At 43.5% G+C, this 15,976-nt stretch overlaps 1 protein-coding gene across 1 annotated transcript in view; it reads right to left on the reverse strand.

The window, feature by feature from the left end:
- prim2 (DNA primase subunit 2) overlaps positions 1-15,976 on the reverse strand; it is a 229,083-nt gene that overhangs the window by 64,275 nt on the left and 148,832 nt on the right. Inside the window, exons 8-9 of the mRNA XM_055635052.1 lie at positions 3,389-3,461; positions 2,201-2,386 (exon numbers count right to left, since the gene is read on the reverse strand). Of these exons, the coding sequence (XP_055491027.1) occupies positions 2,201-2,386; positions 3,389-3,461 (259 nt within the window). The remainder of the gene's footprint in view (positions 1-2,200; positions 2,387-3,388; positions 3,462-15,976) is intronic.

Below are 15,976 nucleotides of genomic sequence, written 5' to 3' on the forward strand. Positions count from 1 at the left end.
ACTGCGCTGCCTGCAAAAAGCATTTTTCCAAAAGCATTAAAAGGATCATTAAATTTCAGGTGCGCTGGAAGTTTATCAAATATTAAAAGCAGTACAGAACGATCCAAATGAGAGATTACCAGTTTGACAGATTAGGAGGACCAGAAATAGAAATGTAACAAGTAGGCATTGATTTGAAAAATGTCTAAACGTTCAAGCTATGGGATAGCTTTGAAAGACAGTTCAGCCTGTGATTGTTTCTTCACAGTTTATCAAATCATTTCGGTGGGATTTGCGATCAGGAGGGAGACCTTGGATTGTGACGACCTTCAATAATTAGGCTTCAGGAAGTTCTTGCCTGATGATCACTAAAACCAAGTTTAGTGGGTGATACAGCATTTTGGAACAATTCTGGGCCAGAAGTATTTTTCCATCTGATTAATTTATTTTGCACAAGTAGGAAATAATTTAACAGTGGCATTTTGAACATGTATCAAGGAACAGTTTTCGGGGAAAATGCATTATCTTAACGTACATGACATTCAAAAATGAAATAGGTAAATTAATGCAGCCATGATCATATAGAAAGGTAGAATGGGCTTTAGGGGCCAGGTGACCAACTCCTGTTCCGATAATCTTGTGTTCTTTTATCAGTATTTTTCCAACAAGAGTAACAAATGAACTGTCTGCATTGCTCTCTACATTTATCAAGATTAGAGGTTCCAAGACCTTTACTCACTTGCATCCACATAATGGTCAAAGCATATTATATCCATACATTGCAATCTATTAATTAAATTATTGAAGATTTGTACCCTTTCATTAGTACTCCCACGCCACAGATACGATTTTTCATGAAACTTATCCCTTTCTCCAGATAAATTTATTGTCTCATTTTTTAGTTTAGGTTTAGTTTTGCTTGCAGCACCGGAGACCCGGGTTAAATCCTGACTACTGGTGCTGTCTGTACGGAGTTTGTACGCTCACCCCGTGACCATGTGGGTTTTCTCCGAGATCTTCCGCTTTCCTCCCACATTCCAAAGATGTACAGGTTTGTAAGTTAATTGGCTTGGTGTAAGTGTAAATTGTCCCTAGTGTGTGTAGGATAGTGTTAATGTGCGGGGATAGCAGGTCGGTGTGGGCTGAAGGGCCTGTTTCCACGCTGTATCTCTAAACTAAACTCCATATTGTATATTATAACTATTTTAAATGAGAGAAAAAACTGCAGATGATGGAATATTGAGCAAAAATCAAAGTGCTGGAGAAACTGAGAGCCGGGTAACATTCTGTGGAAAGAAATGGACAGGTGCCGTTTTGGGACATGACCCTTCTGACTGATGAAGTCGAGGAGAGATTGTAAGAATGGAGGTGAAAACCAAAAATGGATACAAATACTGGAATCTGATAGGGAAGAAAGTTTTGGGGGTGGGGGGGGGTGAAGTGTAGAACCAGAGGGAGGAACGATGGGTGGCAGGGAATGTAAGGAGGGGGTGGGGTAAGGAGAGAAACATGGGGGCCTGTGAAAAGGAGGGGTGGTAGATGAGTGGCTGGAGGTAGTGGAGAAGGGGAAAGGAACTGGATGACGGGTTGGGGGGAGTGGAAAAAATGTGTGTGCAGCAGGGGTGGATAAGGAGAGTAACTTCCAATTCCTCTGCTTAAGTTATTTTAACAATAATATGCACAGAATTGAAATTTGCTTTCATCAGATCACTGGTGGCACGGTCATAAGCAAAGTGGTATGATTACCAGTTCACACAAAGGGCCACTGCAGTTAGATGGAGTATAATGATATCCGAGCCAGATAACGCATGAATCTGTCATCAAACCAGCATGAATTTTTAAAACTTGATATCTTCTTTATATTTTCTTATACTTTTATTTTCTTCTGTGGCAATTACTTAGTATGTACAGCTGACTTCTGCACCTATTGCGAACAGGGCACAGAAATATTATCTGTTCTTAGAACGATTAAATTGAACAGGAAGACCGCATCCGCTCCAATTTTAGACACTTGCCCTTGATACACAGGCAAATCATAAAAATTCAATTGTTTTTTCCTGTCAAGATCTAACTTTTTGCACGAAAACAGACATATCAGATTGCAGTCGTAAAGACTTGATTACTGAAATAAGTAACAGTTTTTGTACAATTATCAATATCGGGATTATGTGTTCTTCTGATGATAATTCAATCCAGCAAAGTGGATTTGTTGATGAATTACCTTATCTGGTTCCACTTTTCCTTTTATAAATTCTGATTTCCAAAACAGCAAGGCCTGTTCTAGGGTAAGGCCTAGTCCCTTGAGATAGAGTCCATATTGCATGCGGCCACCATGTCGGAGGTGATGGTTGTCCCGTAAGGCATTGTGCAACTGGCGCATGCAGGGAGGATACGATTTAGTAGCCAGCTGAAACAAATAACAATTCATTTATGCTTACTATTTGAATTTCAATTGAACCTATAGGGGCTTATTTTTGTGTAAACACCACATGTCTATTTTATGATTCAACCTTTAATTTTAAAAAATGGTTTCATAGAAACATAGAAAATAGGTACAGGAGAAGGCCATTCGGCCCGTCGAGCCAGCACCGCCATTCATTGTGATCATGGCTGATCGTCCCCAATCAATAACCCGTGCCTGTCTTCTCCCCATATCCCTTGAGTCCACTAGCCCCTAGAGCTCTACCTAACTCTCTCTTAAATCCATCCAGTGATTTGGCCTCCACTGTCCTCTGTGGCAGGGAATTCCATAAATTCACAACACTCTGGGTGAAAAAGTTTTTTCTCACCTCAGTCTTAAATGGCCTCCCATTTATTCTAAGACTGTGGCTCTGGTTCGAGACTCGCCCAACATTGGGAACATTTTTCCTGCATCCAGCTTGTCCAGTCCTTTTATAATTTTATATGTTTCTATAAGATTCCCCCTCATCCTTATGAACTCCAGTAAATACAAGCCTAGTCTTTTCAATCTTTACTCATATGACAGTCCCGCCATCCCAGGGATCAATCCCGTGAACCTACGCCGCACTGCCTCAATCCCAAGGATGTCCTTCCTCAAATTAGGAGACCAAAACTGTACACAATACTCCAAATGTGGTCTTACCAGAGCCCTATACAACTGCAGAAGAACCTATACTGAAATCCTCTTGTTGTGAAGGCCAGCATTCCATTAGCTTTCTTCACTGCCTGCTGTACCTGTACACCAACCTACAGTGACTGGTGTACAGGTCTCGCTGTACCTCCCCTTACCTAACCTAACCCCATTGAGATAATAATCTGACTTGTTTTTGCCGCCAAAGTGGATAACCTCACACTTTCGACGTACACCTATAAATCTCAACGTAATTGTGAAATTTTAAAGCACCGTCACACATAGGAGGAATTTATAAAAAAGATACAAGAAACTCACACTGTCAAGTTGATCCAAGGAGATCTTTCCAACATTTTTTTGAACACTGTAGTCCTGTCCAACATACGCACAGCTGCAAAGGAAAGGAAGCATATTAGAAACTGCTTGCGCATTCTTAGCAGAAGTAAAATTGGTCATATCTCCCTACAGTTCAGTTTCCACAAGGGCCAAAACATCAAAATCATGAAGATCAAGTTTGATGTCCTGTTTGCCCTGGTTTAAATGGTTACAATACAGTCTTAGCAGGAATAGAATTGATCACCAACCAAAAAGAACTGGAGGGAGCGATGGACCACATCTCCCATTCCTTATGTTGTTAAATAATCTGTTAATCTCGTTATTGCATATGAAGAACAACAATCTGGGGATATCAGAGGACAAATGAGTAACTTTCTCTGCACAGATGAATGGAGAAAACTGGTAGGGAAAGTCATGATTATCACAAAAAATAGAGCAAAGTCACAGTTACAACATAATTAAGCAAAATCATCAGTAAAATAAAGACCAATCAGCCACGATCTTATTGAATGACTAGACTAAGTGGGACCCATGTGGGGGAGGGGGGGTGTGGGGGTGTGTGGGGACGGGTGGTGTGGTGCAAGGAGGGGGGGGGGGGGGGGGGGGGGGGGGTGGTGTGCGAGGGGTGTTTGAGGGAGGGAGGGTTGTTGGGGAGGGTGGCTGCAGGGGTGGTGTGTGGGGGGGTGTATTTGGGAGGGGGGAGGGATGGGTGTGGTGGGGTGTATGTGGTAGGATGGGGAGGGGGGTGTGTGTGTGTGTGTGAATGTGGGGGGAAGGGGGTGTGGGGGGGGAGGGGTGTGTGGAAGGGGGGGGATGAGGGAGGGGGGGGGGGGGGTAGTGTGGGGGTGAAGGGGGGTGTGTAGGCTCAGCAGCTCCCTACCCCGGCTCCGACCGCATTCACCGGCTCCAGGACCCGGCTAAGGACTCATTCACCGGCTCCCATCCCCGGCGCCTGTCGCACTCAGTGGCCCGCCTGCACTCAACGGCTCCCGGCTCGTCGTGGTGGTCGCCGCCCCCGGAACACAGCCCCCGCCCACACTCTGCTCACTCCACTCCTTCAGCTTTATTCTCGCCACCAGTGATTGGCAGCAGGTGCCGGAAGGGGCGTTGCCAACCCGGCAAATGAGAGACGAATAACCTTTGTAATATTTCACCGATCGGAATAAAACTTGATGCACTTGCAGCACAGGAGAATGGCGAGTAAGGTGGCGCAAAATTGTAGCGCTATCGGGTACTGTTTTTGCGCAAATTTTAAAACAACGCAAACTGGAAGAGGATGAGATGAGAGTTTTATAAGTATACTAGACTAAGTGGGACCCGTTGGGTCCCAGCATCACACAGGAGGGCTGGTCATCCAACGCAATATACCACCTCTCCACCAATTCTAATATTGGTGGCCAGTTGGGGGGGGGGGGCTTTCTGGAGCGCTAGTATGGGTGTTGTGGGCTGAAGGGACTGGTTTCCAGAGGGCAAGTATGCAAATTGTGCGCCAAATGGATTCAAGCCTGTTGTGCTGGCAACTCACTCACTCATGGCTGGTGGGCTGGTAGTTGACTCACGGCTAATCCTTGAAATTCTATTTCAAGCAGGGTATAAGGCCACCAAATTCAAGTGCAGTTTCTTACCACTTCTAGCAGGGTGCAAGGCCACCAAATTCAAGTGCAGTTTCATACCATTTGAAGTAGGGTGCAAAGCCACTAAAGACAGCGAGTCGTGACCTCTCCCTCCTCCATCTTGCAGAGACTGAGCCACACCCACATTTCCGGGTTTTATAGCCCCTCCCCCCCACCGGAAAAGGTGTGGCTTTCATGGAGTGATTGACAGGAGAAAGATTCTCAACATTTTTTCAAAAACTAACACTTTTATTTTTCATTGATGGGAAGAATTCTCTGCATCTGCTCAGCGGAGGGGGGACTGAGTAAGATGGCCAAAAATCAAAGCCGTAAGTGGTAGCGTTTTATCTAAAATCAATATACTGTGTAAACAGGAAGTAAGTGCATTTACAGTAATGCCTTTTAACTTCAAGCCATTGCATCCAAGCCACCATTCGCAGTAATAGTGCCTTTCAACTTCAAGCCAAAGCTCCCAAGCCTCCATTTGCAGTAAGCAGTGCCTTTCAACTTCATGCCACCATTTGCAGTAAGTGGTGTCTTTCAACTTCAAGCCACACCCAAGCCATCATTTGCAGGTAGTGCCTTTCAACCTCAAAGCTCCCAAGCCACCATTTGCAGTAAGTAATGCCTTTCAACTTCAAGCCATTGCACCCAAGCCCCCATTTGCAGTAAGTACTGCCTTTCAACTGCAAGCCAAAGCAACCAAGCCACCATTTGCAGTAAGTAGTGCCTTTCAACTTCCAAGCCAATCCACCCACTCCCCCCATTTGCAGTAAGTAGTGCCTTTCAACTTCAAGCCACAATTTGCAGTAAGTAGTGCCTTCCAACTTCAAGCCAAAGCTCCCAAGCCAACATTTGCAGTAAGTAGTGCCTTTCAACTTCATGCCACCATTTTGCAGTAAGTAGTGCCTTTCCATTTCATGACACACCCAAGCCAAGCCAACCAGGGGAGGGGGAAGGGGGGGGCGCTTTCTGGAGCGCTAGCATGAACCATTTTAGAACCACTAGACATTTTTTGCAAGCTTTAGAACCAATAGACATTTTTTGCAAGCTTTAGAACCAATAGAGACACTTTTTGCAAGCTTTAGAACTGATAGACATTTTTTGCAAGCTTTAGAACCAATAGAGACACTTTTTGCAAGTTTTAGAACCAATAGACACATTCTGCAAGCAATTTAGAACCACTAAGGGCACTTACATTTGAACTTCAACCATTTGCAGTAAGTGTTATTCACAGCTCAGAGAAGCCAAGCCACCCTCTGGGAGGGGGGGGGGGAAGAGACTGTGTGGGGGGGGGGGGGGGGGGTTTTCTAGAGCGCTCCCCCCCATTTTAGAACCAATAGACATTTTTTTTTTTTTGCAAGCTTTAGAACATATAGACCAATAGACATTTTTTGCAAGCTTTAGAATCAAATAGCAGCAGAAAGAATGGGGAATTTTATAAAAACATTAATATCTCTGTCATTTTTAATCGACGGGAAAAATCCTCAGCACACATGCGGCGGATGGGAGCTCTGAGCAAGGTGGCCAAAAATGACGGCCGTAGGTGGCGGCGTTCTCTCGGAAATCGCAGCACAGATGTGTGGCAACCAGTCAAGAACAGACTTTAGCCAGATAGGCAGATAGAGAAGATAGATAGATTGTAGATAGATAGATAGATATCTCTGTCATAGATAATAGATAGATAGATAGATAGATAGGCAGATAGCGGCAGAGGGAGCTAGAGCAGATAAATGAGATAGAGTTGCGGCGATAGATAGATATCGCATAGATAGATAGCCAAAGATAGATAGACTTTTAGTAGATATAGATAGATAGATGGAACAAGCAAAAAGGCTACCCGGCCTTCTTCTGCTCCTGCTTCTCAAGGTCATGTGTACATGAAACTCAGGAAAATTCAAATAATTTTAATATAATTTCCTTCTTAAAAACAACATGAGAATGATAGGGCTTATACAAAAGCATCTTGCTGTAAATTGAAATGATCATGCACTTGACCTTTTTCTACCACAGCACTGATTCACTCCATTGTCTCGTGTACAAAGGCACAGTGAAAAGCTTTTTGCCTGCGTGCGATCCAGTCAAAGAAATGACTACACATGATTACTTTATCAAGCTGTCCACAGTGCACAGATTTCAGACCATCTCTACTGTGGTGCCATAAATGTATAGATGAATACGTGCGTGTACTGCTCCGCTTTGTGAAGTCAATCACAATCTTATATGTCATGCTGAAATTGAGAGAGTGGTTGTTGTCTTAGCACCAGGTTACAAGGTTCTCAATCTCCTTTCTGTACTGCTTCTCGTCATTATTTGATAGCCGGCCCACTCTGGTGGTGTCATCTGTGAACGTGTAAATTGAGTTGGATTTGTATTTGACTGCACAGACATGAATATATAAGGAGTATCGTAGGGTTAGGATTAGTCTGCGAACGCATCCTTGCTGGGTGCCAGTGTTGAGATTTATCATAGAGGATCATTTGTCACCTATTCTCACTGATTGTGGTCTGTAACTATGCTCTGCGCGCTTTCCAGCTTAATGGCATCCTTCCTATAAGCCACACCCAAGCCACCATTTGCAGTAAGTGGTGCCTTTCAACTTCAAGCCAAAGCAACCAAGCCACCATTTGCAGTAAGTAGTGCCTTTCAACTTCAAGCAAAAGCTCCCAAGCCATCATTTGCAGTAAGTAAGTAATGCCTTTCAACTTCAAGCCAAAGCGACCAATCCACCATTTGCAGTAAGTAGTGCCTTTCAACTTCATGCCACCATTTGCAGTAAGTGGTGTCTTTCAACTTCAAGCCACACCCAAGCCACCATTTGCAGTAAGTAGTGCCTTTCAACTTCAAGCCAAAGCAACCACAAAACTGAACACAATACACCAAATGCGGCCTCATTAACGTCTTGTACAACTGTAGCATAACGTCCCAACTCCCATACTCAATATCTGAAGGCCAACATGCCAAAAGCCTTCTTTACTGCCCTATCTACCTATGACGCCACTTTCAAAGGACTACGTACTCCAAGATCCCTCTGCTCAACAATACTCCCCAGGCCCCTATCATTGTGAAGATCCTTCCTTTTTTGACTTTACAAAACGCCTCACCTCACACTTATAACCATATAACAATTACAGCACGGAAACAGGCCATCTCGGCCCTACAAGTCCATGTCGAACACTTATTTTCCCCTAGTCCCATCTACCTGTCCATAGCCTCCATTCCTTTCCCATCCATATACCTATCCAATTTATTTTTAAATGATAAAATCGACCCTGCCTCCACCACTTCCACTGGAACCTACCTGCATTAAACCACATATGTCATTCGGCAGCCCACTTGCCTGTCTGATCAAGATCTTAATGTAATTTTTTATAACTATCTTCATTGTCTACAATAAACTACAAAAGCAGTGGACACAACACTGATCCCTGAGGTACATCACTATTCACAGGCCTCCAGTCCAAAAAGCAACCTTCCACCAGTACCACCCTCTGGAATAAGCGAGTTTTGTATCTCAATGAACGCAAGGAATTATGGGATTTGTCAATGGTCATTCAGGATTTTTAAAAAGTTGAGTTTTTGTCTTCTTTGAATCTTATATTGGTTATGGCTGACCCAAATTACGACGATATGACATTGGATGATTTTCCTCGATGGAAAGTCAGTTTTGAAGCACTTTTTAGCGGACAGGGGGTTGAAAAAGACATGGACGAAAAGCTGAACTTGCTGCTCTTGCTTAGGCTGCATCGTACATGAAGAAGGCCGTGCTACTGACTGGCGGTGAAGAAAAATGTCGTCAATGCTGATCAATACAAGGAACTCTTGAAATGTAGATTTAAAAATTCTTCCCGATCCCGTGAGCGAACTGAAAGATGGTGGCTTGGAGAATCGAAAGGACCAAACTGCCGGCCTCCCACATCCATCGTCGAGCTGTCAAATCATCTTGCCAGTTATGACGAGGCTAACCAGCCAGCTACTTCACTGAAGTCTCGTCTGCTTAGCGACTACAAAGAAGGCAAGGCCTATAGCTATTATGATGCTAGATGGCTGAAAGAAGTCTTCTTTCATCCCATATCTGATGTACTACACCACCCTACTTACACATGTACATGCAGAACGCATTCAGAAGTCAACAAACGTGCATACAGCCCGTGGCCGCGGACTAGTGTAGTAAGCGGTGAAAACCCCACAAATACTTTTCATATTATCCATTGATAGTTTTACAAATCATACATTTAATTTCATTCTCGCCCCCCCTTCCAAAACAAAAACAATAAAAAATGGTTGTTATTCATCGTCACGATCTCGCTCACTCACCGAAGCACTAAGCAATAAAACCACCAAAATCATCATAGTTCAGTACAAATGAACCATAAATACACTTAATTAATAGTTTTGAAAGCAGTACTTTCTTTCCTCGAAGAAGAAAAACTGGAAAATACGTATGAAATGTGCACACACAGCAGCTCAGCTGGCGAGAATGTTTATCCCGAATGACCCATGACCTGGTGTATTCAGACCCCATCACTTTATCCACATTTTGTTACGTTACAGCCTTATTTTAAAAAGGATTAAATTCATTTTTTTTAAATCATCAATCTACACACAATACCCTAAAATGATGAAGCAACAATAGATGTTTAGAAATGTTTGCAAAGTAATGAAAAAGAAATACATGAAATATCACATTTACATCAGTATTCAGACCCTTTACGATGACACTTAAAATTGAGCTTAGGTTCAGTTTCCATTGATTATCCTTGAGATGTTTCTACAACTTGATTGGAGTCCACCAGTGGTAAATTCAATTGATTGGACATGATTTGGAAATAATAATAATAATAATAACTTTATTTGTTAAGCACCTTAAAAACAACCAAAGCTGACCAAAGTGCTGTACAGAAAAAAAAGGTTTCCACCTATCCCCCACCACCCCCACCACCAACCAAGGGAAACAATGCTCCAGAGCGTTCTGGTCCTCAGGGACCACAATACCTTTAGTAATTCAACACAGACATCCACCACACCATTTTTCACACAGTCAGAGAGGGTCCTCCTCCTCCTCCTCCCCTTGTTCATCCGTGGTCGGGGCCCTGACCCTCTATAGTCGCCAATACGGACGACATCATAAAAAGATGTTGTAGGCCACAGGCCGGCAGAACAACAGAACATACAACTAACACGAGGCGCATAAATTACATACAAAAATCCAAACAATAAATTAAAAAAACATAAAACACAAGTACGAACAACGCAGCAAAACCAAGCAAATAAAGTTAATAAACAATTCAACACCTAGGAAAGGCACACACCTGTCTATATCAGGTCACACAGTTGACAGTGATGTCAGAGCAAAGACCAAGCCATGAAGACAAAGGAATTGTCCGTAGACCTCCGAGACAGGATTGTGTCGAGACACAAATCTGGGGAAGGGCATGAGAAACAAGATTCGCTGGTCTGATGAAACCAAGATTTAACTCTTTGGCCTGAATGCCAAGCGTCACGTCTGGAGGAAACCAGACACTGCTCATCACCTGGCCAATACCATACCTATGGTGAATCATCGTGGTGGCGGCATCATGCTGTGGGGATTTTTTCAGCGGCAGGAACTGGGAGACTAGTCAGAATCGAGGGAAAGAAGAACGGAGCAAAGTACGGAGAGATCCTTGATGAAAACATGCTCCAGAGCGTTCTGGTCCTCAGGACACAATACACAACATAATTCAACACAGACATCCACCACACCATTTTTCACACAGTTCAGACAGTCCTCCTCCTCCTCCTCCTCCCTTGTTCATCCGTGGTCGGGGCCCTGACCCTCTATAGTCGCCACTACGGACGGCCCGATGTTCAAGCCCCCTGGTCGGGATGGTTGGAACCGCAACGTCGGGACAGGTCGAGGACGCCCAAAGCTCGTAAATCAGCCACCGCTTCAAGATGTTGTAGGCCACAGGCCGGCGGTCGGAGCGAGGGATCGCCTGCTCCACGATGGAAGGTCCGCTCCACACCTGCCGCCAGAAGCTCCACAAACCGAGGCTCCAAGATGATGTAGGCCACAGGCCAGCAGTCGGAGCGCTTCTCCAGCGACCCCCGGCAAGGCTCCGCGATGTTAAAGTCGCCGCTGCGCCGCCGCTGAGGCTCTGGGCCAGACTCCGGGCAAGGCCTCACCAAACCAGCTGTAAGGCCGCGAGGAGAGGTACGAAGAAATGACAAGGAAGAAAGTCGCATCTCTGTCAAGGTAGGTGCCTGAAAAGGTTTCCACCTATTCCCCCACCCCCCCACCACCAACACAAGACATACAGGGAAACACTAAAACATACTTTTTGACATACTAAAATAAGTCGAACACCGAACCCGCTGTAGGCGAGGCGTCCGACTCGCAGCGCCACTGGAATCTCTTTAGTTTAGAGATACAGAGCGGAAACAGGCCCTTCAACCCACCAAGTCGTGCCGACCAGCGATCCTTGCACACCAACACTATGCTACACACACTGGGAACAATTTACAATTTTACCAGAGACAATTAACCTACAAATTTGTATGTCTTTGTAGTATGGGGGAAAAAACCGGAGCACCCGGAGAAACTACATGCAGGTCACGAGGAGAACGTACAAACTCCATACAGGCAGCAGCTCCCATAGCCAGGATTGAACCAGGGTCGATTGCGTTGTAAGGTAGTAACTCTACCGTTGTGTCACCGCTATCACTTGCCTGGCTTTGTCCAGCTCCACCTCTCTCCCAGCTTTTTCTCCCCTATTACAATCCGTCTGAAGAAGGGCCCTGACCCGAATCATCACCTTCATGTTCTCCAGAGATGGTGCTTGACCTGCTGAATTACTCCAGCACTTTTGTCTTTTTTTTGTAAACCAGTATCTGCAGTCCCGTGTGGCAACATATTGTTCTATATGACAAGCATACCAGTTTTTATATTCTGATTTAGCATGATTACTATCAACCCTGCTCACTTTTTATCCAGTGATCTGGTGATCAGATGGTGGAGGTGAACTGTGTTGGGGTGGTTTTCCTGCCACACTGCATGGTCCATTGCTATCCCAGATGATCCTCTGATATTCCCTTATGAGAGCATTGACATGGCACCTTCAAACATTTGGACTACTGCGTTTCAAATCCCATCAACACTACTAAGATCTACGTGGATTAACTAACAATTTTACTTCTGAATTGATGCGAATCAACAGAAGGCAAGAAATTCTTGAACTTTCGAGGTGTCACTGGAAATAATGAAACGCTGGTTGTTTTTTTCTCTCTCTGTGAATACAGCAAAGTAAATTTACTCAAGATTTTACAGCTTCACAGATTCTTTGACATTTTCCACATGGACAGCAAGACTACCCTTTGAAGTGAGAAAACTTGGCCTCATGCTGAGCTTTTCGCTCTCCATTGCATATTGCGCTTGTCATGAAAGGGATATTCTATGATATGCTCAGAATGTTAGTAACCGTGTCTTCATAATCAGATCTTATTATTCAAAACCGATGCAACAGATACGACATGCCTGCAGATCTTGCAAAGATTAACCAGTGGTGTACAGTATAGACAAATATTTTTTCATGACTTGATTCAGTAAAATTAGAATGTACAGGTTAACTGAAAACACTGAACACACTGAACAAATTAGACTAAGATGATTGCTATAATTAAAACTTAATATTTAATTTTTTTTAAATCCACTGTGTTATAATATACAAGTATTTGAAACTTGCCACATAATAAAATATAGAAAAGGTGGAAAATTGTAGTTATTTCAAGTTACTGAGAAATAATGATGAACAAAATTAGCTTTACAATTAAAGTGCAAATGCGTTTAAACAAGTTCTTTGTTGCCTCTGAGTCAAGGAAGTTGAAATTTCACATCACAGGATGAAGCACAAAGATTTATGCCGACATTTAAGTGTAGTACCTAGGGAGTGCTACTGAGCTGCACCTCCCATCTGATGGACAAAGCAGTGTCCATGTGACAATGGCTTGTCTGCTTCCATTTTTGATGCACTGCAGTAGAGTGTCAGCTGAGATTTTTCTGCCCAATTCCTACGTGCGAAGTTGAATTCACCACCCAGTTCAAAGACAAATGCACTTCCCACCAAACTAAAAACGTCAGCAAATCAGCAAAATGTATGGCAAGAACACCTGATGGTATTTTTAATTCCTTGAATCTACTAATTTTCGACACGGGTTTTCCATTTTGTTCGTCTCAAATATGGTTCAATAGTTCTTTATTGTCACGTGTACCAAGGTACAGTGAAATGTGATTACCAGTCATACAAAAAAAAAGCAACAAGGCACATAACTACATAAAGATTAAACATAAACAGCAGCACAGCGGTGTGTGAGAATCCCCAGGGCACATATCATAAGCAGAGACCCACAGCCATCAGTTCAATGACCGGGCCACACACACGCTCCTTCACCGTGATGTGACCAGAGTTGTACCGACCGCTGCCATTCTCTCTGCAGTCCCCGTCCGCCCGAACAGTCAGAAAGCTGTCCCCACTCCGGGATGTCCTCATGGAGCGATGTCTCCGTAAACACCATGATCACTGCACTCACGGCAATCCCTCCGAGTCTTCACAAGTGCTGGCTGCACGTCCATCTTGTTTTTTCGGCAACCTCACATTCCCCATTGTGATGGAAGGCAAATAAATTGTACCTTCTTCCTCGTTTTCTCCTGTGGTCGGGGGAATTGAAGCATCCACAGTCGGGGCGAATGAAGCTACCGCAGTCGACAATCGAAGCCTCTGCATCGGAGCGATCAATGCTCCCGCGATCGGGGCGGTCGAAGCTCCTGCGGTTGGAGCTCCCAAAGTCGATCCCTGCTCCACAATGTTAAGACCGCAGTGCAGACAGAGATACCATACGGGAAAAGTCGCATCTCCGTCAAGGGAAGCGATAAAAAAGTTTCCCCCAAACCCCACCCCCACATAATACAAAAACTAAAAATACACCAAAACATACAAGTAAAAAAAGACTAAAATCAACAAAAGAAGAAAGGGACGCGACAGGCTGTTGGCGAGGCTGCCATGTACGGCGCCACCCGGTGGTATATCACCGGGTGATATTTGAGATTGACATACTGATCTCTCTGCAGCTATAGCAAGCACATTCCTCGCTCAAATACTGGCATCAATTAACCTCCAGGTGAGTATTGCTATGATATGACTATGTGGAAAAAACGTTTGATCAGAAATGTAACCCCTTGCATTTTGGCTTTATTTCTGTGCTTGTCCAAATATTACAATAATACAATACAATACAATACAATATTTATTCAATGTCATTTGAACCTCAGTGAGGCTCAAACAAAACTCTGTTTCTACAGCCATACAAACAAAACAATTGCTACTAGACAAACAAGCAACTCAATTCACACAAACATCCATCACAGTGAATCTCCTCCTCACTGTGATGGAAGGCAAAGTCTTTTCTCTACCCTGTGCACCATTTTTCTCCCGATGTTGACGCCCCGGGCGGGCGATGGTAAATCCCATGACCATTAAGGCCGAGCCGGACGATGTACGGCCCCTATCCAGGACTAAATGTCTCAAAGTTGGAGCCCCCGGCGGGCGTTGGAATGTCCCGCAGCCATTAAAGCCGCCCCGGACGATGTATGGCCCCGCTCCGGGTCGTTCCAACCCCGTAACACGGGCGGGAGAGGTTGCATGATTTAATTTCTATGCAAATTTCCATGTAATTTTTCTGAGGGTATTTTGGATTTAGTTTTATGCATCAACAATGGAGTATTTTATAATTTCTGGTGCATCAGGTGTGAAATATCTCATGTGGAAAATAGCATCGCGAAAGTATAATGTTAAAATTGTGGCACATAATTTTATTCAACACTTGGCAAATATAATAAGTAGCGATATTTTTTAAATCTACATCATTGTGAATCATCTTAATGTATAATAATAGATGTATTTGGTTATTTAACTAGAAACATGGATTGGGAGGCAAAAGGTAGCTTACATTTATCCAGCATTCTTACAAATGTCTTACAATATAAAATACTCTCGTTAATGTTATGCAGCAGAAGGTAACAGTGATTTATCACGAGATATCTATTTGTGTTATTGTTAAGGGAACGGTGATGACCAGCATGGATAAAATCTGCCAGCCTTTCGCACATGAAAATGTTTCTTAAATTTCCTCCCAAAAGACTGTGCTCGCGAGGCGGTCCCCACTTGCTGGAGTCTCCAACCAGCTTTTTTCTATCCACTCATCAGTTCCTAATATTATTCTGAAAAGTTCATCTGATTCATCAGAACCCTGGTTTGAGCAATCCCTCTTGTAGATTTAACCCGTGGGAATTTAGGTATTATTAGAACATCTCTTTGCTGCAAGTGCTCCAAGGTCACCAACAACTGCTCTCGGTATACCAAGTGTGGTCTGACTTTGCATAGTTGTTACACGACTTTCAGCTTGTATCCTAGACCGCCAGATTAAACGGCTACTACTCTATTCTCTCCACATGCACATGACAATTTAATGCATAAATAGTGCTATGGGACATCAGGTTTAAAATCAACCTGACCCATTGGAAATTTTAAACAGGACTTAGATTTAATCTCTTATTCAAAGAATGGTATATCTTGTCAGTTTATATTTTGTATTCAGGGCTTGGAATGAGATTTGAACTTCCAACCTTAGTACTGATGACCTACCAAGGTACAAGAGAACAGAATTCAGTGCATTGAATGAACAGAAAGCTAGAAATATTTAGACTGTTTTCTGTGAAACAGGGTGTAAATTAAAGACTTCTAAGGGAAAAAATAATTGTGATCCAAGATGAAGGAAGTAGTTAACAGAGTGTACTAACATATGGATTACTGATCATCATTATTTCTCATGAGAAATAAATGTTTTCACCATTGAAACTTTTTTTGTAATTCTTTGCTGACTTCAATCTATGAAGTAAATATCTACCAGTGCCAGGTCTGGC

Source organism: Leucoraja erinacea, chromosome 5 (genome assembly GCF_028641065.1).
Source record: "Leucoraja erinacea ecotype New England chromosome 5, Leri_hhj_1, whole genome shotgun sequence".
NCBI classification, from domain to species: domain Eukaryota; kingdom Metazoa; phylum Chordata; class Chondrichthyes; order Rajiformes; family Rajidae; genus Leucoraja; species Leucoraja erinaceus.